General features: G+C 36.8%; 7 protein-coding genes across 7 annotated transcripts; 4 read left to right on the forward strand and 3 right to left on the reverse strand.

The window, feature by feature from the left end:
• Positions 1610-2894, forward strand: LOC104749484 (F-box/kelch-repeat protein At4g38940-like). Its single transcript, XM_019238303.1, has one exon. The coding sequence runs from the start codon at positions 1613-1615 to the stop codon at positions 2657-2659; it is 1047 nt and encodes a 348-aa protein (XP_019093848.1). The 5' UTR covers positions 1610-1612; the 3' UTR covers positions 2660-2894.
• On the forward strand, positions 3857-4527 carry LOC104749485 (VQ motif-containing protein 13-like). The gene has a single exon (XM_010471128.2). The coding sequence runs from the start codon at positions 3891-3893 to the stop codon at positions 4491-4493; it is 603 nt and encodes a 200-aa protein (XP_010469430.2). The 5' UTR covers positions 3857-3890; the 3' UTR covers positions 4494-4527.
• On the reverse strand, positions 5616-6361 carry LOC104749486 (protein RALF-like 19). The gene has a single exon (XM_010471129.2). It carries the CDS (start codon positions 6194-6196, stop codon positions 5864-5866), a length of 333 nt encoding a protein of 110 aa, XP_010469431.1. The 5' UTR covers positions 6197-6361; the 3' UTR covers positions 5616-5863.
• LOC104749488 (probable ubiquitin-conjugating enzyme E2 24) lies at positions 12078-18346 on the forward strand. The gene is made up of 9 exons (XM_010471131.2): positions 12078-12470; positions 13010-13712; positions 13821-15229; positions 15371-15508; positions 15619-16035; positions 16115-16178; positions 16317-16456; positions 16612-16923; positions 17859-18346. The coding sequence occupies exons 3-9, from the start codon at positions 13832-13834 to the stop codon at positions 18078-18080; spliced, it is 2691 nt and encodes an 896-aa protein (XP_010469433.1). The 5' UTR covers positions 12078-12470; positions 13010-13712; positions 13821-13831; the 3' UTR covers positions 18081-18346.
• On the reverse strand, positions 18225-20316 carry LOC104749487 (pentatricopeptide repeat-containing protein At2g33760-like). The gene has a single exon (XM_010471130.2). It carries the CDS (start codon positions 20095-20097, stop codon positions 18358-18360), a length of 1740 nt encoding a protein of 579 aa, XP_010469432.1. The 5' UTR covers positions 20098-20316; the 3' UTR covers positions 18225-18357.
• Positions 22046-23609, forward strand: LOC104749489 (purine permease 2-like). The gene is made up of 2 exons (XM_010471132.2): positions 22046-22917; positions 23098-23609. Exons 1-2 carry the CDS (start codon positions 22222-22224, stop codon positions 23452-23454), a joined length of 1053 nt encoding a protein of 350 aa, XP_010469434.1. The 5' UTR covers positions 22046-22221; the 3' UTR covers positions 23455-23609.
• Positions 23584-24385, reverse strand: LOC104749491 (protein CutA, chloroplastic-like). Its single transcript, XM_010471133.2, has 3 exons — positions 24239-24385; positions 23933-24027; positions 23584-23836 (listed from the first exon to the last, which is right to left on the reverse strand). Exons 1-3 carry the CDS (start codon positions 24296-24298, stop codon positions 23755-23757), a joined length of 237 nt encoding a protein of 78 aa, XP_010469435.1. The 5' UTR covers positions 24299-24385; the 3' UTR covers positions 23584-23754.

A 24401-nucleotide genomic window follows, 5' to 3' on the forward strand; every position in this document is an offset into this window, starting at 1 on the left:
GGTATTTACAATGTCGGTCCATTCGCATTCGACCCTGCCTGCCCCAAATGAGATGTTTTTAATAATAACTAGTCAAACTTTGATTACGTGGCTCAAACACAATTTAGTGATTGTGTTACATGTATCGGATTTGGGTTTCTTTGTATGGGCTTTTATGTTAGTGTCTTTCTAATTTGCTTCTTTAATAAAAAAAGTGACGTTTACATGTTAAACTCTTTTGTTTTTAAATCCATTCTAAGAGTTTAAAAATTTGAGTGTCTTCCTGACCCCAAACAATAAAGAACAAGAGTTCGAATATATTTTTGTGGATGTTAACGGCAAAATAATATATACCAGACGGATGAACACAAATTGTTGATATATATCACTTTGAATCGTTTGAAGTCTTTACTAAGTCGAAGGCCAAACCCAAATTGATGACTGAGGAAAACACCATAGAAAAATTTCGGACGCCCAACACATTAAAACAAAACAATTACTTTCAAATTTCTTTTCCATTCTTCTCTTTAAATTGAAAGATTTTCTTAGTTAACGAAATTTTTGACAAGTGTTGAGCAACTAGTACGCACAATGATTGTCTTTCTTAATTGTACATTGGTTTCTTTAGTACGAAACATCTAATTTAAGAAATTTGACATAAATAAAAATGTTATCTATGATTTCGACTTAGGAACCGTCATCTTTGTAATTTTGTCATATTATTGTATAGTGAGTTGAAGAAAAAAAAAACTCTATGAGATTAGTTATATTTAGTAAAAATATTATAATTTCATGTTTAATTATTATAATTTTATGTTTTAGATCTCAGGACAGATAAGAGACACAAAAAAGGATAATATCTCCAATTAAAGATGAATAACTATTATTAGGCAAAATATATAAATTTAATTGACTTTGTCAAACTTACATATACATCTTTTTGACACATATATATCTTTTGCCAAAAGCATGATAAATATCTGCTTCTTTTTTTTTTTGAAAGATGTTTATAAATAGATTTGCTAATATTTTAATTACACTTTAATTACAGTCTTCCAAAATCACACAATTCATTGCATAAAAAGATCTCATTGGATTCCCTTCTATCTATATATTCAATTCTACCATATATCTCTTTGCCAATTCTTGGGTATATTTTAATTTCCTTTGAAAACCTATTTAATATTTCACCTTTTGCGAAACGATTATAAAAGTTGGAATCCCAAGTATGTGACTAATATAAGTTGTTGATTTGACTCTCAAAAAAATATGAGAGATGTCATCAAAAGTTTTTTTTATCTAATAAAAAGATGTTATCCGAAGTTGGGGCAGATGATAACCATCCATCGGAGCGCCCATCACTGATGACCTCACTTCCCGAAGAACTCATCTTGGATTGCGTAGCACGTGTACCAAGATGTTACCATCCCATTCTCTCACTCGTTTCAGACAAGTTCCGGTCGTTCGTTACATCGCCTGAGATATACATGGTACGATCTCTTTTAGGCAACGAAGACCACAGTCTCTATGTTGCCATCTCTAAGAACCAAACGTCTGCTATACGTTGGTATACTCTTGTTCGGAAACCCAACAACAACCATTGGTTAGTCCCTATCCCTTCACNCCATCACTGATGACCTCACTTCCCGAAGAACTCATCTTGGATTGCGTAGCACGTGTACCAAGATGTTACCATCCCATTCTCTCACTCGTTTCAGACAAGTTCCGGTCGTTCGTTACATCGCCTGAGATATACATGGTACGATCTCTTTTAGGCAACGAAGACCACAGTCTCTATGTTGCCATCTCTAAGAACCAAACGTCTGCTATACATTGGTATACTCTTGTTCGGAAACCCAACAACAACCATTGGTTAGTCCCTATCCCTTCACTCCCTCCCATGCCTTTACATGGAAGCTATGTGGTCTCAGGTTCGAGTATATATGTCATGGGTGGATTTCACCACTGGGGGTTGATCACACCGAGTGTTTCACGTATCGATTGTGTATCTCACACGGTGCAGCCTCTCGCCAGAATGCCAACGGCGGTCGCGTGTTCGGTCTCCAAACTAGTGGATGGGAAGATATATGTGATTGGAGGGTCCGATACTCGTCCCCGGAAGCTGAAATCATCATCTAAAAGGATCATGGTGTTTGATACTGAAGCACAAACGTGGGGGTTTACGAAAAAAAGGCCAGCTGGTTGGGATGTGAGCCAGAGGTGGCTTAGTAGCGTGGAGACGGCGGATAAGATTTACATGAGGAGTTATCAAAACAGCTATGTGTATGAACCTAAGAAAGGTACATGCACAATAGACCGGATCTTGCACTCTAAGGAGTGGTCAAATTCATGCGTTTTAGACGATGTATTGTACTACTATGATGTTCGTAAGAATTGTTTAAGAGCGTATGATCTAAAGGAAAGGGCTTGGGGAGTGGTGAAGGGTGTGGAGTTAGGACTACTTGATGATGGTTCATGGTCATGCACTGTGAATTACGGTAGAAGTTTAGCTGTGTTTTTGCAGAAAGTAATAGCCTTGACTGAGACTACAGAAATTTGGTGTGCTCAAATTGTGGTGGAAAGGTACGAAGGAGGAGATATTTGGGGAAATGTAGAGTGGTATAATCTCGTGCTTGATGGAAACGCTTGCATTATGAATTGTCTAGCTGTCAAAATGTAATGTGTGGCGTGTCGACTATGTAATGGTACTTTAATGGTAATCATCTCCTAGTGGTTACAGGTTTATGATTGTCTTTTTTTTGGTTACCATGGAACTCACATAGTGAAATGTGAATTCATATTCTACAGAGTAGTTGGATCTAGACAATTATCAGCGATAGCTTTGGCTTGTTTGTACTCTAATGTTTCTAGATTTTAATTAAAAGCTTGTTTTGATGGATTTGTTTTATGTGTATTAGTGGTGATTCAAAATTGATAATCGAAAGTTTTTAGTAATCAGTGATGATTAATCTGTTCATAAAGTATTTCAATTACTTAATTAAGTTGATCAAGTAAAAAACATAGTCTCATAGATTTAACCGGTCAATCAAACACGCCTAGTGTAGTAGTAAGAAGAAGCAAAAATCAATGTCTTTGGCCTGTTGAGATATAGTCAAGAGTATCATCAAGATGCCCTTGTACAAAGACCACGGTTAGCCTCTCAAGAGGGACCAGCCAGGAGTGGTAGTAACCCCAAAGCTAAACGTGACAAAGAAAAGAGATGACTTTCACACACTAATAAAGCCCAAAAACCGAGTTCCATAAGCTAGGGCCCAAACAGATGACTCACTTTGGTATTTTATGTGTAACTAACAAGTAATAACACCTGTATCATATCATCTTCATCTGTTAGTCGTGGAGAGTTTTTGAATCTATATGCAATTTTATCATACACCAAGATTTTGTGGGTAAAAAAAAAAAGATTTTGTGGTCAAAAAACAAGATTTTATGTAATGAATGTGTTGACTAATAATCTTCATAATCTATATCTATGGTTAGATACTCATTTGTAAACTTTCTCAACAAGGTAAATGACAACTATGAAAATCATAGGAGAACGAAAGAGTCATCAGATCCTATCAGGTGTTTGTCACGCGCTCTATGTTAAGATTGATGTGCTTGGGAATTTTGATGTTGCTAGTTTCTTATTATTACGGATCCGCGTGTACATCAATCTCAATCTAGAGCGTGACAAATAGTTCATAAAACCTTTGTAAATAATAGAAAGTTATTTTTAAAAATTTAAAACGAAATATGACTATAATATAAATAAATAATGTTTGACTATTTAGTTCCAAAAAAATTAATTTGCTGCCTTACCAAAAAAACATATTCAAAGTCAATATCATTTTATTCTTCATTGAACTAGTACAAAAACTACAAAAACACACGAAACCTCTTGTAGTTCTCAAATGCTTGCTTCAATGGAGAATTCACTGGGACACAGAGATGACGCACAGAAGAAGTCACCACGAAGCATCACCACTCCGACATCGACCAGACGGGTTAAACCCTCCAACAAGTATCAGACCACTTATATCCACACTGACGTTAACTCCTTCAAGAAAGTCGTCCAAATGCTCACTGGAATCTCCAAGAAACCCAACACCCACAAACCCGACCCGAGATCTTCTTCTTCCGTTCACTCAATCCCTCCCATCAAAGCCGTCCCCAAGAAGAAGCACTCTTCTTCCTTCCGCCTCTACGAACGTCGCAACTCGACGAAGCATGCTCTCAAGATCAACACGACCCACTCCGGGTTACCCAAGATTCTCTCTCCCAGCATCTTGAACTTCCCGTCTCAGGCTCTCAGCCCTAACACCCCTCTCATGCCTGACCCGTTTTGTGGATGCGGGTCTTTGAGCCACAGCCCTAGTTATCCGAAACCGAGCTCAGACGAGGAAGAGAGAGCGATCAAGGAAAAAGGGTTTTACTTGCATCCGTCACCGTCGACGACTCTGAGGGATCCGGAGCCCCGGCTTCTCTATCTGTTTCCTTCACCTCGTGAGCCCTAGTTTTGCCTTTGTTTGTAGCTCAAGTTATTATATTATGGAGCAAGTTTTTATAATGCTTGGTGTGACAACTGAGTAATGAGAATTATAGTTATAAAACTTGAACTTTTCCGAATAAACTCACCTAACTGAAATCATTCGCTAATGAATATGTCGTTCCTTTCTCCTCATTTAATATTGTTTTATAGACTTGTTCAGGTTATTTTTTTGTGGATTTATTGCAACCAAAAGTTAACCAAAGAGCTGCAGAAGATGTCAAGTTCCTTCATGAATTTTTCTTGTTACACAAATACATGTCACCTCACAAATCTTTTAGAGACCAAAAGTTATTGTCACATGTTAGAGAAATACCTTTGCGAGATTCTACCGATGAATGTAAATTGAATTTACTTGTTAATTAAGTACATGTAAGACGCTAGATCTCATTGTATGATCCATATATTATCTCTTTCAGATAGTTTTGTAAATCTCATATAAGGTGTGAATATTTCAGTTGTCATCATTCCAGCTGTTAATGACAATTCTGATTCACTTTCTCTATATCCTTTGTAGATTGGTTAATTTGTGAAGTTTAACATCATATATATTATCAAACTTTTTGAAAGCTCATACCCTATGCCCTAATCTTCTCTTTTATTTCTGTATTGTAAATTCTTTGGAAGAGACTATACAATGGTACATCTTCGGAGACTCTTGTTTTTTTTTTTTTTTTTTTTGGTAAAAGTTTAAACTACTTCGGAGAATCTTGGCTCGGCGAAAGCATATGCAAGAAGAACCGAATAATCCCATACGGTAATCCTGATGCATATCTTTACAAAATTTTGGTTTATCTCTCGGATTTTATGATTGAAACTATTAAAATAGGATAGTACGTACTTACAAGTTGCAACCACTTGATGACATCATAATAATAAACAAGTGGTCTTATTGGATTATAATTATAACGTACGGTCGTATAAATACAACTATGACGTATGTTTGAAGATACAATGCAAATATCGTCAATAATTCCTTCTTTTTTTCAAGTTCTGAACAATTTTTTTTTTGTACATATACAAAGTTTAGTATTTAACACATAGCACAATGTATGGAAACAGTACCACTTAATTATAGACACAAGCAAAATACAACAATTTCTCCATAAATATATATAAAGAAGAACAACATATGAAATGAGCGTTTATGCGCACCATGATTATAAATAAAATGAAAAAGATGATTAAAGATAGTTAAGAGGAACAAAAGGTGGCAATATCAAGAAACTATACGTAGAAGAACTGGTTGTGTATTGTTTGCATTCACTTTGTTTGTTTTTTGCATTCTTTGCCCTCTCGCTTCTTCAATCATATTGTTTGTATAAATGCTTCTTGAGATCAAGAAGTTTGCCTGTAGCAATGCGTGATGACGCTGCAGCCACGCCTGTAAGGGTTAGCCTTTTTCCTCTTCTTGCAATCGTAGTAAGACCGGCCACGTCGGCTGCACGGCACATTGTTCTTCTTGAGGGCACCGTAACTGATGTAACTGCGCCTCGCGGCTAGTTGGCGCCGGTTGGTCTCAGAATCCATCAAGGACTCAAGCTCATCATCCTCTCCAATGCAACCTTGGCCATTGACACAAGATTTGGTCAGTCCCCATGTGGCATTGGCTGATTCGGCGACTACAGCCAGGGCCAAGAGGCCAAGGATCAACAAGAATTTGATACCCATTTGGTTTTCTTTCTTTTGTTTGATTGTGAGATTTAAATGTTTTTTTTTTTAATTCTGGTTATAGAGCGCTATTATGGTGGATTCTTCTACGCCCTTCCTTGTGAAAGGAGGGAGAAATAGAAGTGATATCGCAGAAGAACAAATGAGGGATGCTTTTGTTGGGGATAAAAAAGGCCAAGACAGAGTGTAAGTTTTTGTTTTTTATTTTTGTGGCTGTTAATTTCGTTTTTCAAGCGTTGGATCTTTTTTTAGGATAATTTTTTTTTTGTTGATTCACGTCGTTCATTTCTTAGTTTAAATTTGTTAATTTTATATGTGGCACTCCTCTTCGATCGGGAGTCCAAATTTGTACGGAAATATTCAATTAATTAAAATGTTCCAGTTAGCTTTACAAGTCTTAGGGCTAATTGAGGAGTTATTTCCTCCTGCATGCTTGTGTGTCTTTTTTACACATTTTAATTCGTCGAATCACCTTCAAATATGTGTTCAAACAAATATTTGGTTTTAATCTCTTTTTTCCAACGATTTAATTCAGGTTTTACGCTTTTATAAAGGTAATAATTCTTTTTTATATATAGTTTTATAAGTAAAATATAAAAATGTCATGAACTCGTTTAAACACATGCATATATATATATATTGTATGTATAAAATTCCCAATTGTTTGTACTGCTAAATGAGTCTTTTGTAGACATGTATCATTAGCTCAGTTGTATAAGAGGTACTTAAGGGCGTAATTTAAGATTTTTTTGAGTATTAGAAAAATGCTATGCCGAATCCATTATTAGTGCGTTTAGTGTTTTATAACTTTTCATTTTGAAAATGTTTGAGGTTAGCATCTCCTTTTTTTTTTTCTTCACATGAAATCTAAACGTCATATTATTACTTTTTTGTCAAAGGTACTAAACATCATACAGTAGTACTAATAATAAGGATTGAAAAGCGTGAAACCCTTGACACTTTCTAACCTAGCTAACTAGAACAGGATTTACTATACGTGATTTATTTTACTTAACATAAAATATAAATTATGCATCCTGATGTGAACAAATCATGCATTATATAAATTATGATTCTGCCCCAAACAAGAGGTATGAAGCATCGTCTTATCAAGGGAGAATCAACTTGGTTGGAAAAGCATCCAAAAAAGCAGAAACGAATAAAGAGAAACCCAAAAAGAACTGTAATAGGAATTATAGAAGCTTTAAAATCAAATATAAAAGGCAGACATATCGATGTACTGTTTATCCAAAACTCCAAATCAAGATGAAGTTTTTGTTTCAGCTCCCTTGTTGTTCGTGCTTCTGTTTCGTCAAACCAAAGAAGGGAAAACACAAGGATGGAGAGACAAAGAAGTTGTGATGATCAGAAAGCATCTTCAAAGACAGAAAGAATCTTTCTATTTGATTGATCTTTTTTTTTTTCCGTTACTTGTGTGTCCGTTTGTGATTTTTTTTTAATATCTAAAAAGCAAAGATCATTTGTAATTTAACATGTATCCACCTCTTGATGAGTATGTGTATCATCACTTCGGTCTTTGGTAACCTGCTCTTGATATTCTACAGCATATTTCTTAATTTGTACATCAAAATTCTCATATTTAACACTTGTTGTAATGCTATTTTTCAAAAGAAGATCGAGCATATAATAACAGTATTTTTAAATATATATATATATATATATATTGATACATTAGAAAATCATGAGCAACAGAAACCCCTTAATTTGAAAATTATTGAGCAATAAAAACACTATCTGCCAATCACAAATCCTATTATGATCCATCCTCGCCATTTGCTGATCAAAATTGCTAATAAGTAATAACCATATAATACGAATTACTAGACTTAACGTTTGGGGAATGACAATATGGATTCAGAAATTAATACTTCAGCTACACGGCACTGTTCTGATCTGAGAAATGAGTTGAAGAGAGAAGGGTGACTGTGTTTTGTAAAGGGGACTCAACGGTATCGTTTAGTCATATTTTTTAAAAAGTTGACGACCAAAAAAATAAAATAAAAAGTAGCCAAGAGTTTAAGACAGAATAAAGTTTGTCATTGCCTGGCTAAGACCCAAGCTATTCTACAAAAAGAAAAGGCCCAATTACAATTTGAGGGAAAAAAACAAAACAAAAAGTCTCATATTTTGTCCAATTATGTAAAAGAGAACTCAATTAGACTAGAATCGAGCCTGTTTAAAGCATGAGCATTTCTGCATTTGGTACATATTCAGTTTTATTTTTCATTTCAAACCTCAACAATGCAGAGATATCATCGAGCAGATCAAGAGATTTTGAAGAAGAATCGAACTTTACTGGCCAAACAGTCGAGTTCAAGGATCAGGACCATATTAGGTTAATTATTCATGAATATAGATCTAGTCTAGTAGTAAAAGAAAGATTTCATGTCTAAAAATAGTACTAGAGAAAGTGCATAAAACCATATAGTTAAAAATATTTGAATCGTGAAAAAAAAAAGTTAAGAGATATAATGGGAAAATTAGAATATTTTTTTTTGGGTAGTGAAGCAATATTGACGGTCCACAAAGTCCAAGTGGTGGGTAAAGAGCTTTACCACCGAAGTAAATAAATAAACTAAACAGAGTTTGTGTCCATTCAAAATGGCACAATTACAAGACAAAAGTGGTAATATTAAAATGTGAAAACTAAAAAAGGTTCCACTTTAAAATAAATCATTGTGCTAATGGAATCTGTTGTCATAACAGTTTCTCCACTTCCTTCACAATTTGCCGCACTCTTATTATTCTATTCACTTAGATCTATAGATGAACACATACCCATATATGTAATGTCAAAAGCATGGCTGCTGCTCAATAATTATTATTGTTTGTATCACTAGCTACCGTCTTAATTTGCCCTCTCAGAAAACCGTTATACACAAATGGGTGCAATTTTTACCACAGTAATACAAGATTACCGTTAACTCAATCTCTATTATAGTTAATTTTCTAACAGTCTCGTATTGAAACAATCACGACCTGAAGAGTTTAAATATATGTATTAGTTCTCTCGATATAAAAACGACATGACCGGCCGTGCGTGAGCATTTTTTATGTTTTACACACGCAACATACATTTTATAAAACCAGAACCAGATCGCGTCATATGTTTTTGATGTACAAGGTTATCTAAGCAAATAATACTATTGACATCATCAATCATTCATATAAAGTTAGATATATATATTTTTTTTTTACTTTTAAAAAATACACTTGCTCTCTCTATATCGTATGAGCAAGTGTGTTTGTCTTTTAGTTTTTGTTTATCACATTAATTAGTGCGCCCTTTGAATATAAATTTATGTAATGTTCCAAATATCAGATGATTTATTTCCTTGTAACGAATTAATTGCTTCAATAATATGTTGAAAAAGAGAACACTTTCTCATTCCACGATTATTTTAATTAGATACTGTTTTGGATGAGCACAAGGGCACCAATATATTGAAGAGGACATAAGAGTCAAGTGCGTAAACAAAAATGGCACACTACAAAAAGCAAAATGAAAGAAAATCAATTTGTAAAGAGAAGTTAGGAACAAGTCATTTTCGTAAGGCCCTTCTCCTAAAATAGTTAATTATAATTATACTAAAAAGTCCCTTTACAACTAGGATAAACATCTTCATCAATCTTCCACTTTTTCCATTTTATTTAGTTAATATATATATATATATATATATATAGTATTTATATTTCGCATCATCAGAATTTGCAGTTTGTAACCATTTATTCGTTGTCAACACAACACAATCACTAATTAACCAACCCATCCATAAATTTCTACTTCAAGCAAATTTATTAAATAGAAGAATATGACTCATATCAATTCACAACTTGTATATATCTTTGTTTAAACATATAATAGTTTGTTTCGTGCGGTCTGATTTGCTAAAACATAACGAATAAAGAAGTTTTAAATCAAATCAATGTTGGGTTATATTGTTTGGTGTCGGTATTATATCAACTATATATGTATATGATTTTTTATTCTTCCAAGTTCCAACATTCTATAAATAATCAAGTAATCAAACCAAGACGTCGTTTGGCTCAAAACCTAGGAGGATGCACACGTTACTACGTTAGCATAGAGTGGTACAATAGCTTGCATAAAAAGCAACGTTCGCAAGTTATCCAGATTACTCTAACAGACATTTTTTTGTGTGGTCAGACCCAAACAAACCTTAAAGTACATATATTTCACACGTGCCAATTTATCAATTGGTCTACAAAAAAACAATCAAAAAGCACTAGCCCTAAAAACGAAGTCGCATCTTGTCACAAATCAATCCAAGTTTTCCATAACCCCACTCAAATATTATTTGTTTGACCTTAGAGTTTGTTTGCAAGTTTCGGGTGTTGCTCTCACAAATTGTCAATGTGGCACACATCAATTTCTCAATATATAATCCAAACTTTGTTAGCTCACTAAACACAACTATAGTTCAATAAGAAATAAGTGATTAATTACATTTTTGATTATTTCCCTACATATATATGTACCAATATCATAATACTAAACATGCTCAGTAAATCCAAAAAAGAAAAAAAGAAAAAAAACAGTTTTATCTATATATAATAGAAGATATTAATTTCAACGTTAACGCTTCATTTTTGTGTATTTATTAGAATGGTAAGTTACATAAAATTTAGATTTACATAAAAATTGTATGATTTGGTCATGAAATGTACTATGAATATTTTGATTCCCTGCAGTAAATTATAATTATACTGATCAAAAGCAATTTAGCGCTAAGTTAGACATGTGAAATCCTTTAAAGAAAAAAATGTGTATGGATATGAAGAAAAAAAGTGGCACTTGACATTATTGTATTATCCACATCTAACGCCAACCGATGACTATTAAAAGTCGTTTTGATAGTTCATGGAAGTGTATGTTTCCCCATCTTCTCGTTGACTAAATCTAAATGACTCGAAAACTAAAAATGTTCATCTTCCTTTAACCCTCGCAAAGGACACGTGACAAAACTCTGCGTAATTGGAATGATACATACATCGATTAATCATATAAGTACATAGCTAAAATCGAATATATAAGAAAGAAAAAAACTGAAGTTTGATCTTTCAGATTCAGCTATACAAAATTTGTATGGTTTATTTTTATTATTTGTCTTGATAAAGAAAAAAAAAACAATTTTAAATATGAATGGATAGAACACGGGCCGCTCATGCTATTTAGCTGTCGATGGCATCTTCTGAAAAAGGGGGACGAACCATTTTCACCGTCTTGAAGTTCAATAAATTACTATTATTAAAGAGACAAATTGGTTGCTTTTAGATCCATTCTAAAGATAAAAACATTTTATATAGCAAACTTTATATATCAACTCTAAGCATTAGCAATTTCTTATAATAAAACATGGATGTATATGGGAAAATGTCTTTAATCAATTGGTTATAGCACAACTTGTGCGATCGATTCCACCAAAATTCGATTACTCTATGTAGTATAGATTTGCTATGAATCAGACCTTGTCGATTTAATATGAAATTCTTACTAATTTCGTATGTGAATAATGTGTGTGCTGCTAATGAATCGATCAATTATGTTTTCTTTTCTTTTGTTCCTCTTACATACCATATCTAATTTTCTACTGTTGATTTGGCTATAATAAAGCCTTGAACAGTGGTGGATTTTGAAGTTGTTTTTGGTTTTAGTTGTAAGAAAAAAACAGCTATTCAAAATTCTGAAAAAGTAAATTTCCTAATAATGTAGTAGTAGTTAATATTAAGGAAATATAAATAAATATAGTAATTAAAATAAGATGGGTAGGAAAGGGAAAGAAGACGAGGAGAGGAAGAAAAAAAGGGGGAGAGTGATGTGTTGTGTGTGGGATACTACTGATACTGTTGGTATATTCTCTTCTTCTCCACCGAATATATCTTTGCCTTTGCCCCCTTCCTTCGATGTGATACCTAACCACCACTCTCTCAATTCTCATCACACAACCAACCCCAAACCACCACAGCAAAAAAAAAAACAGAGCTGAGAGAACCCCGAAACAGAGTGCCTAAAAGTGTTCGTTTTTTTTTTTTTTTTTTTGCAATGGTTTGGAGGTTTGTTAATGGCGTTATAGACTCTTGGGACTAAAAGGGAGAAGGAAGTAGTCTGTGCATTTTCTTGATTTCTCACTGTTTCTCCTCCGCTTTAGAGAGGAATAGGCGAGGAATTGAGATTTATAAAAAGGGCTTCTTTTTCTCGCGTTTGTGTATAAAGCCTGACGCTTCTCTCATGGTACGTTCCTCCTTGTTTCATCAATCTCTTGTTATTAACCTTGCGAATTAAGATAAAGGGTCTTCTCAAAGTTCGTAACTTTTACTGTCTTTTTCAAGCATGGTTTACTTAGAAAGTAGAAAGCTAAGACCTTTGTGATTCTCCCTGTATTTTGGAGATGATGACCCTTTAAATTACCAAACTTGTTTCATGCTTTCTTCTTTCAAATGAATCTTTGTTTAATCGTAGCTTTCTACATACAGCCTTGGTTTAGATTTTGTTTTGACAAACCTTTTACATCCAAAATAATTGAAGCTGATCCGGATTGGAGATATCATGGATTTGTGTGTTCACTCTGTTTTACTTTAGTCTCCATGCTTTTTTCCCGAATGGTCAAGTCCAACTTTGTCCTTCTTCTGTTTACAATGAAGTAATCTCTCTTAGGCTGAATGATTGCTCTGATCATGGCTTTCTGAGCTCTAAGAAGCATTCATTGTCTCTCTTCTGTCTTCTCTTCTTGCTCTCAGATTCTAAATAAGAAACAAATGACACTTTTGCAGGTTCGATGGAAATTCTTGAGTGATGGAGGCAAATCTAGTTTACATCACATGAGCAATTAACGACATGTCATCATGATGGTCTCACTATCGCATTGGTGGGAATATGCGTGAATGATTTGTCAAGACACCGATCTTTTTGCCTCACTTCGTTTTTCATTTGTGTGAACTCTATCTTGTTTCCTCTATATACTTTGGATCCTAGCTCCTTTAGGGCAAATCTCCTTTGGCAAAAGTTAAAATTAAGCAGCAGTAGCAGAAGTGAAGTTTCTCCCATTAGGTGCCTTTGATACAAGTTACTTCACTTTGGAGACTTCAACTTTAAGCCTTTCAAGTTTTCTTTGAGGTTTGAAGCTCCACCCTCATTCTAGGGCATATCTCCTTTGGCAATTGGAACTCCAATCACATATTGGATTCCCCTTTGAAGTTTATCCAACTGGAAACTTCAGTCCATTCGTTGGGCATATCTCCTTTGGCATTTCAGAGTCCTCAGTTGGCTCACCTTATCTCCAGTTCGAGCAAATCTCCTTTGGCATTATCCGAGTCTTACAGTTGACTCCTATTATCTTTATCTTAGTCGACCAGATCTCATCACGGTCTGTAGTTTCAGTAGACCTTTGCTGTTAGTCCATATCAGTCATCTTACGCGCCTATAAACGTAAGTGGATTGGTTAAGAAAGACTGCACGGAAGCATTTCTCATCAAGGTCAGAGCAATTCAATTTTTTTTTTTTTAATATGGCTGTCAGCAATTCTTATATCATTTGTTCTGTTTGGTATTTTGAGCACTTGACCAAAATCCAGTTTCATGGCAGGCATCTAAACTATGGATCTTACTGACTCTGATTGGGATAGCTCCAGCGACAGTGGTAGCAGTGAACACGAAGAAGTTGAGTTTTCTTATGGTGTACGAGCTCAGAACATTTTCTCAAACCTTGAAGAGACCATTGGAAAAATCGATGAGTTCTTGTCCTTCGAGAGGGGATTTATGTATGGTGACATTGTGCGGTCCACAACTGAAGCATCAGGACAGAGTGGCAGGGCTATCAACATTGACATGTTTGTCAACCTCGAGAGTACTCATGGTAAGATCATAAAGGAAGTTGATACCAAGAGGCTTCAAAAGTTGCGTTCTATCTCACTCTGTGATTATGTGATTAACGGACCTTGGCTTGGAAGGGTTGACAAAATAGTTGAGCGTGTCTCTGTCACCCTCGACGACGGTTCCAATTATGAGGTCCTTGTAAGCGATCAAGATAAACTTGTGGCCATTCCCCCAAATTTGCTCGAGGATTCTCTGTATTCTTATTACCCAGGGCAAAGAGTTCAGGTAAAGCTGGCACATGCTCCCAGATCAACAACATGGTTATGCGGGAACTGGAGGGAGAACCAGGTTATGGGAACTGTTTGCGCTGTAGAAGCAGGACTTGTCTATGTCGATTGGGTTGCCTCCATCGTAATGGGTGGTGATCGGAATTTAACTGCACCTCAAGCTTTGCAGAATCCTGAGACTTTAACTTTGTTACCTTGTGTTTCTCATGCAAGTTGGCAGCTTGGTGACTGGTGTATACTCCCTAGCTCTTCTCACTCGGATACAGCAGAGCGACAAACTCCATATGTGGCTGCCTACAATCCCAACGAATGCCATAAGACATTCCAAAAAGGGTTTAACAGAAATATTCAGAGCTCAAGCTTGGATGAGCTTTTTGTTATTACGAAGACAAAGATGAAGGTTGATGTTATGTGGCAAGATGGTAGCTGCAGTCTGGGAGTTGATTCCCAACAGCTGCTTCCTGTTGGTGCTGTTAATGCTCATGATTTTTGGCCCGAACAGTTTGTTGTGGAAAAGGAAACCTGCAACAGCACAAAATGGGGAGTTGTGAAGGCTGTTAATGCAAAGGAACAAACTGTGAAGGTACAATGGACAACACAGGTGGAGAAAGAAGCAACAGGTTGTGTTAATGAGCAGATGGAGGAAATGGTCAGTTCTTATGAACTGCTTGAACACCCTGATTTTGGATTCTGTTTCAGCGATGTGGTGGTCAGGTTACTTCCACAAGGAAAAACTGATTCAAATGCAGATAAAATCGTCGCTACAGAGACCAAACACCTACTTACAGAGAGTGACTACAGTGGTGCATATTATTTGTCAAGTATTGGTGTTGTTACAGGTTTTAAAAATGGTGCCGTGGAGGTGAAATGGGCCAATGGTTCTACTAGTAAGGTATGTATTATACTACTTATACTACTCAAAGAATTCTCAGTTTACAATCAACGTTTATATGCTGAAAAGTTTACTCCATTGAAGTAGCAGTAAGTTATATATATGCTGTGAAACAAATTCTCTTGAATATATATTTTTCAGGTTGCACCATGTGAAATTTGGAGGATGGAAAGGTCTGAATTTTCCAACTCTGGCAGTATAAATTCGGAAGGCACTGTTCAAGATCTAAGTCAGAAGATTAGTCAATCAGATGAAGCATCTTCAAACCATCAGGAAACGGTAAATCACTAACTCATATTTTTTTGGGTGTCCTAGAATATATTAGTTTATTGCCAGCAGTGGACTTTATTCTATATCCTTGGTGACTTATATGATGCATGTATGTTCAGGGTCTGGTGAAGCTCTACAGTGTTGGTGAAGGCCGCAACAAGAACATTGCGGAATGTAGTTCATTTTTCCTTCCAAAAGCTGCCATTGGATTTATCACAAACCTTGCATCAAGCCTTTTCGGTTCTCAGAGTTCCACTTCGCATTCACGTTGCAATGATTCTGAAGATCAAAGTGACTCTGAGGTCCTTGTTCAAGAAGTAACAGAATCATATGACATCTCTGAATCAAATTCAGGTGAAGTGGATATGGCCACGATGGTCAACTTACCTACTGAAGGAAAAGAAATTACCAAGACACTGGACTCAACTCTTCTAGAGAGCAGCAGGGAACTTGTGAGATTTAGACAGTTTGATATGGTTAACGACTGCTCGGATCATCGTTTCCTTTCTTTGGATAATGGGTTGGCACAATCTCAGGTATGGGACCAATACTTAACATTCTTTTAGTACTCAATATAGCTAAATAACACTTTTTACTGAATCACTTCTAATATAGTTCACGAAGAGTTGGGTGAAGAATGTCCAGCAAGAATGGAGCAATTTGGAGGCAAATCTTCCCGGTTAGTTCTTTTCTTACTTATTATATATTCTCTATGCAGGGTTTTTTGCTTTGGCCAAATGATGGTTTACAGTTATGGTATGTTCTGATGTTGTGATCGGTTATAAACTCACTGAATTTCAATTTTTGTGATGAACAGACACAATATACGTGCGTGTGTATGAGGAAAGGATGGACCTACTGCGTGCAGCCCTAGTTGGTGCCCCTGGAACACCATACCACGATGGACTTTTCTTTTTCGACATTATGCTTCCACCTCAATATCCTCATGTGCCACCAGTGAGTTTTTTCACTGCTTTAACTTCTGTTTCTTGCCGACTCCAGATTTATAGCACTATCATGTGATCGAAAATGCAACTCTTGGTCGTTTAAAAGTGTTATGTGGACTTAAAAAAATGACATTGTTAATTTTTTTTCTCCCTCTATGAATACAGATGGTACAGTATCATTCAGGTGGGATGCGACTAAATCCTAACCTGTACGAGTCAGGAAAAGTCTGCCTGAGTCTGCTGAATACATGGAATGGCTCTGGCACTGAAGTATGGAACCCGGGGAGCTCCTCCATCCTTCAAGTTCTTCTTTCATTTCAGGCTCTTGTTCTGAATGAGAAGCCTTACTTTAACGAAGCTGGCTATGATAAGCAGCTGGGACGAGCTGAGGGAGAGAAAAACTCAGTGAGTTACAATGAGAATGCATTCCTCATCACTTGCAAATCCATGATCTCATTACTCCGCAAGCGCCCAAAGGTATGCTTCTGTTGCAACTTGCAACAATTCAACCCAAAATGAAAATTACCAGAAGAGGCCTTNCAAGAATGGAGCAATTTGGAGGCAAATCTTCCCGGTTAGTTCTTTTCTTACTTATTATATATTCTCTATGCAGGGTTTTTTGCTTTGGCCAAATGATGGTTTACAGTTATGGTATGTTCTGATGTTGTGATCGGTTATAAACTCACTGAATTTCAATTTTTGTGATGAACAGACACAATATACGTGCGTGTGTATGAGGAAAGGATGGACCTACTGCGTGCAGCCCTAGTTGGTGCCCCTGGAACACCATACCACGATGGACTTTTCTTTTTCGACATTATGCTTCCACCTCAATATCCTCATGTGCCACCAGTGAGTTTTTTCACTGCTTTAACTTCTGTTTCTTGCCGACTCCAGATTTATAGCACTATCATGTGATCGAAAATGCAACTCTTGGTCGTTTAAAAGTGTTATGTGGACTTAAAAAAATGACATTGTTAATTTTTTTTCTCCCTCTATGAATACAGATGGTACAGTATCATTCAGGTGGGATGCGACTAAATCCTAACCTGTACGAGTCAGGAAAAGTCTGCCTGAGTCTGCTGAATACATGGAATGGCTCTGGCACTGAAGTATGGAACCCGGGGAGCTCCTCCATCCTTCAAGTTCTTCTTTCATTTCAGGCTCTTGTTCTGAATGAGAAGCCTTACTTTAACGAAGCTGGCTATGATAAGCAGCTGGGACGAGCTGAGGGAGAGAAAAACTCAGTGAGTTACAATGAGAATGCATTCCTCATCACTTGCAAATCCATGATCTCATTACTCCGCAAGCGCCCAAAGGTATGCTTCTGTTGCAACTTGCAACAATTCAACCCAAAATGAAAATTACCAGAAGAGGCCTTTTTTAATCAACTCTGTGATCTTGCATTGTAGCATTTTGAGGTGCTTGTGAAGGATCACTTCACAAAACGGGCCCAGCATGTTCTGGCTGCGTGCAAGTCTTATATGGAAGGTGTCCCTGTAGGATCATCAGTGAACATGCACGAAAGCTCAACCACAAATTCCACCGGTTTCAAGATCATGCTCTCCAAACTCTACCCAAAACTTGTGGAAGCATTCTCAGAGATTGGAGTTGATTGCGGCCAAGAGGATTGAACTGGAATCATAAAGGTCGGTTATGTTCTGATGTCATATCATCTTCCTAACATCCAATAGTTGCTGTATAATATCAGTTTGCGAGGTGGGTAATACCTTCCCCATGTAGAATATGTTTTGTACTTCAAGGTGTGAGAATAAAACTGCTGTAAAATAGGCTCATCTTGTATGATAATCTCATCTTGTATAATATCCAAGGGTTCTAGTTTTGCAAGAACTATGTACCATATTGTATAATAAAAATTAAACACTCGTGTTTGTGTGTATGTTGTCGTCCTTACCAATAGTCCAGACATGAACAAGAACCATTTTGAAAATGGTGGAACCGAAGCTTATCTCGCACTATGATCTGCCTATTGGATACAATAGAAATGTACTTGAAAGCAGAATGACAATCCTCACAGATGCGCAGATTCTTAACAACTGTGATGGCCACATCTACAGTTTTTAACAACCCGAATGCTACAGCCAGCTTCTCGCTGTGGTATCTTAGTGCGAACTCCTTTTCCTCTTCCTCTACTTGGTGCATCACTTCTTCAGAAACTGGTGCATACCCAATTTCCTTGCACCGGCTCATCAAAGTTTCCAGATACTGATAAATTTCTTTAGTCTCTTTATGAGAGTCATCACCCATACTGAACATATATGTCTTGTTTTCGACTTCAACTACACTATAGCCGACCTGTTTTCTAATGTTACTCCTCATCATTCCATCTCTTATCTGTGATACTTCATCTGTTTTGCCACTCAAGGCATATATATTTGAGAGCATGACATGATGACCGGGGTTTTCTGGCTCAAGAGCTATGAGACGCTTGGCGATTTCAACCCCGAGATCATAGTTCCTGTGCATCTTGCAAGCTCCAAGCATCGCTGTCCACAACGCTGGAGCAATTGATTCCCCTGTAGCATCGAGTTGATGTATGAATCTATAAGCTTCGTCAAGAAATCCAGCCCGCCCAAGCATATCTACTATACAAACATGATGTTCCAATCCTGGGATCAATCCATAGCTCTCGGTCATTCTCTTGTAGACTGAACGTCCTTCCTCAACAAGTCCAGCATGAGCACAGGCCGATAAAACAGCAACAAATGTTACGTTGTTAGGGACAGGACCATAATCATCTTCCATCTTATCAAATAGTTCTACTGCTTGTTTGCCATTGCCATGAGTACCATAAGCAGAGATCATAGCCGTCCAAGCAGCTACATTAGTTTCCTTCATCTTGTCAAATACTTCCCGGGCTTTCTCAACATCACCGCACCTAGAATACAAGTTAATCAACGCAGTACCAAGTTTTACATTCAGGTCAAGACCCTCACGGACAATGTACTGATGCACCCAAGAGCCTAAACCAATGGCACCAGTTTGTGCACAGGCTGAGAGAAGGCTCACAAACGTAGCTGAATCCGGTTCAATCCCTGATTGTCGCATCTGGTAGAACACCCGAATCGCATCTTCAGCCATCCCATTTTGCTCCAACCCAGAAACCAACGAATTCCACGCCACAATGGACTTCTCAGGCATTATATCGAACACTTGGCGTGCAGCTTTCACATCACCGCACTTTGAGTAGAAAGTAACAAAAGCAGCCTGAACATAAGCATCCAAACCAAACCCAGTAACCACAGCATGACAATGAACCCCTTTTCCGATTCTCAAGGCACAGAGATCAGCGCAGGACTTGACAACGGAGGTGAAAGTGTAGTTAGTCGGAGAGACGTTAGAAGATATCATACGACGGTAGTAAGAAACGCAATGCAAAGGTAGACGAAGTTTGGAAGTGGATTTGATGACTGAATTAAAGAGGAAGTCATCGGGAAGAGGAACAGAGAGGAAGAGAAGGTGAGTATAAGCGATGGCTCGAGCGGAACAAGCTAAAGTGATGAGCTTTGTCAAGAGACTACGGCTACGACCGTAACCCGTTACAATGAGGTGAGCATGAACCTGTTGAAGTTGCTTTACACGAGGACCTGCTCGAACTATAGCTTCGTATGCAGCAGAGTTCGCTGCCATTGAAAACTTATTAGATTCATGAAAATTACTGTCATCTCAGTGAAAAAAACAAAATCTTCAGATTCGGTCTGGTTCAGAACCGGATGAGTCTGCGGGATCACACCGGTTTGCAAAATTAGTGATGAACTTGTCCGGTTAAATAGTAAAGGCTAGTATAAAATTTTGTAGGGTTTATGAAATAATCACGATACAATTACTGGCTAGACACTAGCAAAGCAAATCCAGTGGGAGGTGCTGGAAGGGTTTGCTCAGCAAAAACAAAATAATAAAATATTTAAAAGAAGGTGAGAGAGTCAGAACCGTTGCTCAATGGAGCAACTTGAGAAAAGTTGCTAACCATGTATCTAATACGTGTTGAGTTATTATTGGTTTAACTTTTTATTTTTCATTTTTCATTTAAATAAATAATTAAAAATAATAAAATATTATATTTGAGCAACTTAATATATTTCTATCCATTGGACATGACCTAATGGTCTTAGCTACCAAAGGCTAAGTGCATCCAAGAACTAAATGGCTAAAGCTGCTATATACGTATAATTGAAATAGCAAAGACACCCAAAAAACATATAATAGACCATTCTCATTGGACTGGTTCTCTCCATCGAAATGAATCTATCGTGCCAAACACTAAACAGTATTTGAAACATATCTCCTAAACTAAAGTAAAAGAAGTACAAAACAAACTATGAGACAAATTCTTCCAAATAGTATTATAGCAATATATGTTTGATAAGAGATAAGACAGCTGCCAAAGACTTAATGATGCTTCGTCATTTATCTTCTTCTGCAACTTGATGACCAGTTTGATCTAGAAACTAGAAAGTGACGATTGCTAATTTGTTGTTTTTATGGATCTAGTATGTAGTTAAGGGAATTTTATTTACCCACATGGGCACAATCGAATACCACTTAGGATCATAATTTAAATATGAAACTGACACATTGTTTTATTGTTGTTTTATATTGTGGTATAACTTTAAAAAATGGTGGAAGTAGCTGAAAAGTTAGGGAAATATCTCCCAGTATGTTATACCATCTCAATTTTTTGGTATGAAGGTTAAGAGGAATATGAATACAGTTCCTAAACTCTAACTAAAGGAGAAGAAAGGTTTTGTCAAAAATGGTTTGTCATTAAAAAAAAACAAAATTAAGTGAGTATAAAATCAAAATTTCTTTTAGGGGGTAAGTTAGTGGTAGATTATCCAAGTCATTTAATGGATATAGAACTGACACTTAGGAAAATAAAATTCACTAAAATAACTTTTTATGTAGGGATGTCGTTCTCTTCATAATATGATCGATCTCATAGCAAATCATTGGTTTGTAAAATGGATAACTGAAGTGGAGTTAATGTTGTTTGTTCCAGACCTTTGATTTATTAAAATTATAATAAAATATGCTATCTAAATATATAATAGAACAAATAGTGGAAAGTGTCACATAAATAGTATTTTTGACAGAAAAAAAAAATACGAATGAATCGGTCTTTCTCTTGATCTGATCTCTTCTCTTCACTGATTTTTAGTTTGGATCAATTATATTATCGACTTGTCAATATCAAAGTTCCATAAAAAGCATATAAGCGACAAAGTCTACCAGTCTTTCTTTTACCAATTTAAGAACATAGTTTTGTACACGATCTAAAATGTATTATTGTTTTCGCAATTATACAGAATGAAACAGCAATTGCTCACTAAGTCACTAACACAAAACTCACTACTTCAGACAATTACAAACGACAACCGTTTTTTTTTTCTTTTTTTTTTTTTTAAATTTAAATTTGGTAGATTACAACATATTACAAAAAAGGTGTGTAAATGATAAATGCATTGTACGAAAAATATCTAAAACTTTTAAATTTCTACAATGATTTAGAAGGTGAATATATTATATATATAGAGAGAAAAACAAAAGTTTGGGGAAAAAGGTCATCACTATCGTGGAGACGAAAAAGAACAGGTATACATTAATGCAAAATAATGGCCAACCTTAGTCCGCCCACTAGTGTGTATATAAGCCTTACCATATTCTTTCTACCTGAAGTCTGAACACTTTCTTTGATGCGACACCAGACACGCCAATTCTAAACAAGCACATAATTAGCTGAGGCGTAAGAAGAAAATGGTGAAGATGAAGAGCGTTCGTGTAATCATAAACTGTATGTTCCTAGCGATTGGAAATTGTGGAGGCCCTCTAATGATGCGTCTCTACTTCCACAACGGTGGCGAAAGGATCTGGTTCTCTAGCTTTCTCCAAACTGTAGGTTGTCCTCTTATCCTCTTCCCTCTTCTCTTCTCCTTCCTCCGCCGTCGTCGCCTTGTAGAACAAGAAAAGACTTCACTTTTCCTCATGAAACCTCCTCTCTTCATCGCCTCTGTCGTCGCTGGTCTGCTCATGGGCTTTGACAATTACCTTTACTCCTATGGATTAGCTTATATCCCTGTTTCAACTGCGTCTTTGATCATCTCCGCTCAGCTAGGTTTCACTGCTCTGTTTGCCTTTTTCATGGTGAGGCAAAAGTTCACACCTTTCACTATAAACGCCATTGTTTTGCTCACTGTTGGTGCCGTAGTCCTTGCCATTAACTCCGATAGCGACAAGCTTGCGAACGAGACACACAAGGAGTACGTTGTTGGGTTCCTTATGACCGTTGGTGCAGCTCTTCTCTACGCGTTTATATTGCCTCTTGTGGAGCTTAGTTACAAGAAATCTCGTCAAGGAGTCACGTATACGCTCGTGCTCGAGTTCCAGATGGTCTTGTGCTTTGCTGCCACTTGTTTTTGCCTCGTGGGGATGCTAGTTGCTGGCGATTTCAAGGTACAATATGAGCTCTTGATCAAAAACGAAGATCCTTGCGTTAAGTTTTGACTTTTTAAACCAAGAGGAGGGTACCTCTGAATTGTTTATGAAACCCTAAAAGGAAGATGTTTAGGAGGAAAGCTTGCATTTTTTATGCATTTTCTAATCAAGAATTGGGATCTTTGAATTTATTGGCAGGTGATAGCAAGAGAGGCAAGAGACTTTAAGCTTGGAGAGTCTTTGTACTATGTGGTGGTTGTGTTCACGGCCGTGATCTGGCAAGCGTTTTTCGTGGGAGCTATTGGGTTGATCTTCTGTGTATCGTCTCTGGTCTCTGGAATTATGGTTAGTGCTCTGCTTCCGGTGACGGTGGTCTTGGCTGTCATTTGCTTCCAGGAGAAGTTTCAGGCGGGGAAAGGTGTCGCTTTGGCTCTCTCCCTCTGGGGATCCGTCTCTTACTTCTATGGACAGTTTAAATCCGATGAGAAGATTAAGGCTCGGGAGACACAGGAGACGCAACTGTCTCAGCTTCCACTTACTGATTCTGTAGCTTAAAAAGCACATGACATGTTACAGTTTGTTTGTATTAATGATGTCTGTAAAAATCAACAAAGTCAATTTTCTTTGATCTGTGAGTTGCTGATAGAATCAAAGATGTGCTGTATAAGCACTTGAGCTGAAATCTTTTAAGCAATATGTCATTTGACGAACTGGTCCAGGATTACACTTCACACGTTTTATTTTTCAGACGTTTTATTTTTAATACAGAGGTTGTTGAAATGTAAAGGAAACCAATACTACAAACTACAAAGCCATTGACCGACCCCGCTGGACAGCTTACGAGACGTCGAGATATCAGTTCCTTGTGCTGTTTTTCAACCATTCTAGATACTTGTCGCTCCCACCAGTGATGGGCAATGCAATTACTTCTGGCACACTAGGGAAAGAAGTAAACCATGTTTATCAACTTACCGTTATGTGATTACTAAGGAAAAGGCAAGGCAGTCGCATTACTCGATAGAACAATGCTTACTCGTATTCGTGATTTGCATTGACGTGCTCGGTTAGAGACTCTAGAAGGGATTGCCTTGTTTTGATTATCAGGAGCTCCTCGGAATCACTCTGAACCTGAAGCCAAAAGGTTTGAGATCAGCTAGCATAAATAGCCCAGATTCAAGATGAACAATGCTCCAAGCAAAATAAAGGTTGTATACAGCAGGTGATACAGACTACGAATTAAGTTTTGTCTCGGTCTTTTATGGATATAAAGAGGGTTTAATCATCATTTGGGATAAAAAATATTCTGCAGAAAGATTTTCATGTATTGATCCCTACTTACCTTTCCCTCCCACTCGTATACCGATTCAACGCCTGCATCCAATGAAACAAACATAAACATCTTCTAGTGACTCTGAACTAGTAGTATTCAAAACCACAGAACAATGCCAGCAAACAAAGAAGCCAGAGCTATATCGACAGATTACAAAGCATGGGCAGAGCAT

This window comes from Camelina sativa, chromosome 16 (assembly GCF_000633955.1).
Source record: "Camelina sativa cultivar DH55 chromosome 16, Cs, whole genome shotgun sequence".
Classification (NCBI taxonomy): domain Eukaryota; kingdom Viridiplantae; phylum Streptophyta; class Magnoliopsida; order Brassicales; family Brassicaceae; genus Camelina; species Camelina sativa.

What these genes read in the sequence shown, in the direction of transcription:
- LOC104749484 (XM_019238303.1), top strand. Translation starts at nt 1,613, where the DNA reads ATGACCTCACTTCCCGAAGAACTCATCTTGGATTGCGTAGCACGTGTA.
- LOC104749485 (XM_010471128.2), top strand. Translation starts at nt 3,891, where the DNA reads ATGCTTGCTTCAATGGAGAATTCACTGGGACACAGAGATGACGCACAG.
- LOC104749486 (XM_010471129.2), bottom strand. Translation starts at nt 6,196, where the DNA reads ATGGGTATCAAATTCTTGTTGATCCTTGGCCTCTTGGCCCTGGCTGTA.
- LOC104749488 (XM_010471131.2), top strand. Translation starts at nt 13,832, where the DNA reads ATGGATCTTACTGACTCTGATTGGGATAGCTCCAGCGACAGTGGTAGC. An exon ending in CCAATGGTTCTACTAGTAAG is followed by an intron (nt 15,230 to 15,370) that starts GTATGTATTATA and finishes TATATTTTTCAG; the next exon opens with GTTGCACCATGTGAAATTTG. An exon ending in CTTCAAACCATCAGGAAACG is followed by an intron (nt 15,509 to 15,618) that starts GTAAATCACTAA and finishes ATGTATGTTCAG; the next exon opens with GGTCTGGTGAAGCTCTACAG.
- LOC104749487 (XM_010471130.2), bottom strand. Translation starts at nt 20,097, where the DNA reads ATGGCAGCGAACTCTGCTGCATACGAAGCTATAGTTCGAGCAGGTCCT.
- LOC104749489 (XM_010471132.2), top strand. Translation starts at nt 22,222, where the DNA reads ATGGTGAAGATGAAGAGCGTTCGTGTAATCATAAACTGTATGTTCCTA. An exon ending in TAGTTGCTGGCGATTTCAAG is followed by an intron (nt 22,918 to 23,097) that starts GTACAATATGAG and finishes ATTTATTGGCAG; the next exon opens with GTGATAGCAAGAGAGGCAAG.
- LOC104749491 (XM_010471133.2), bottom strand. Translation starts at nt 24,298, where the DNA reads ATGTTTATGTTTGTTTCATTGGATGCAGGCGTTGAATCGGTATACGAG. An exon ending in TATACGAGTGGGAGGGAAAG is followed by an intron (nt 24,028 to 24,238) that starts GTAAGTAGGGAT and finishes TTTTGGCTTCAG; the next exon opens with GTTCAGAGTGATTCCGAGGA. An exon ending in AATGCAAATCACGAATACGA is followed by an intron (nt 23,837 to 23,932) that starts GTAAGCATTGTT and finishes TTCTTTCCCTAG; the next exon opens with TGTGCCAGAAGTAATTGCAT.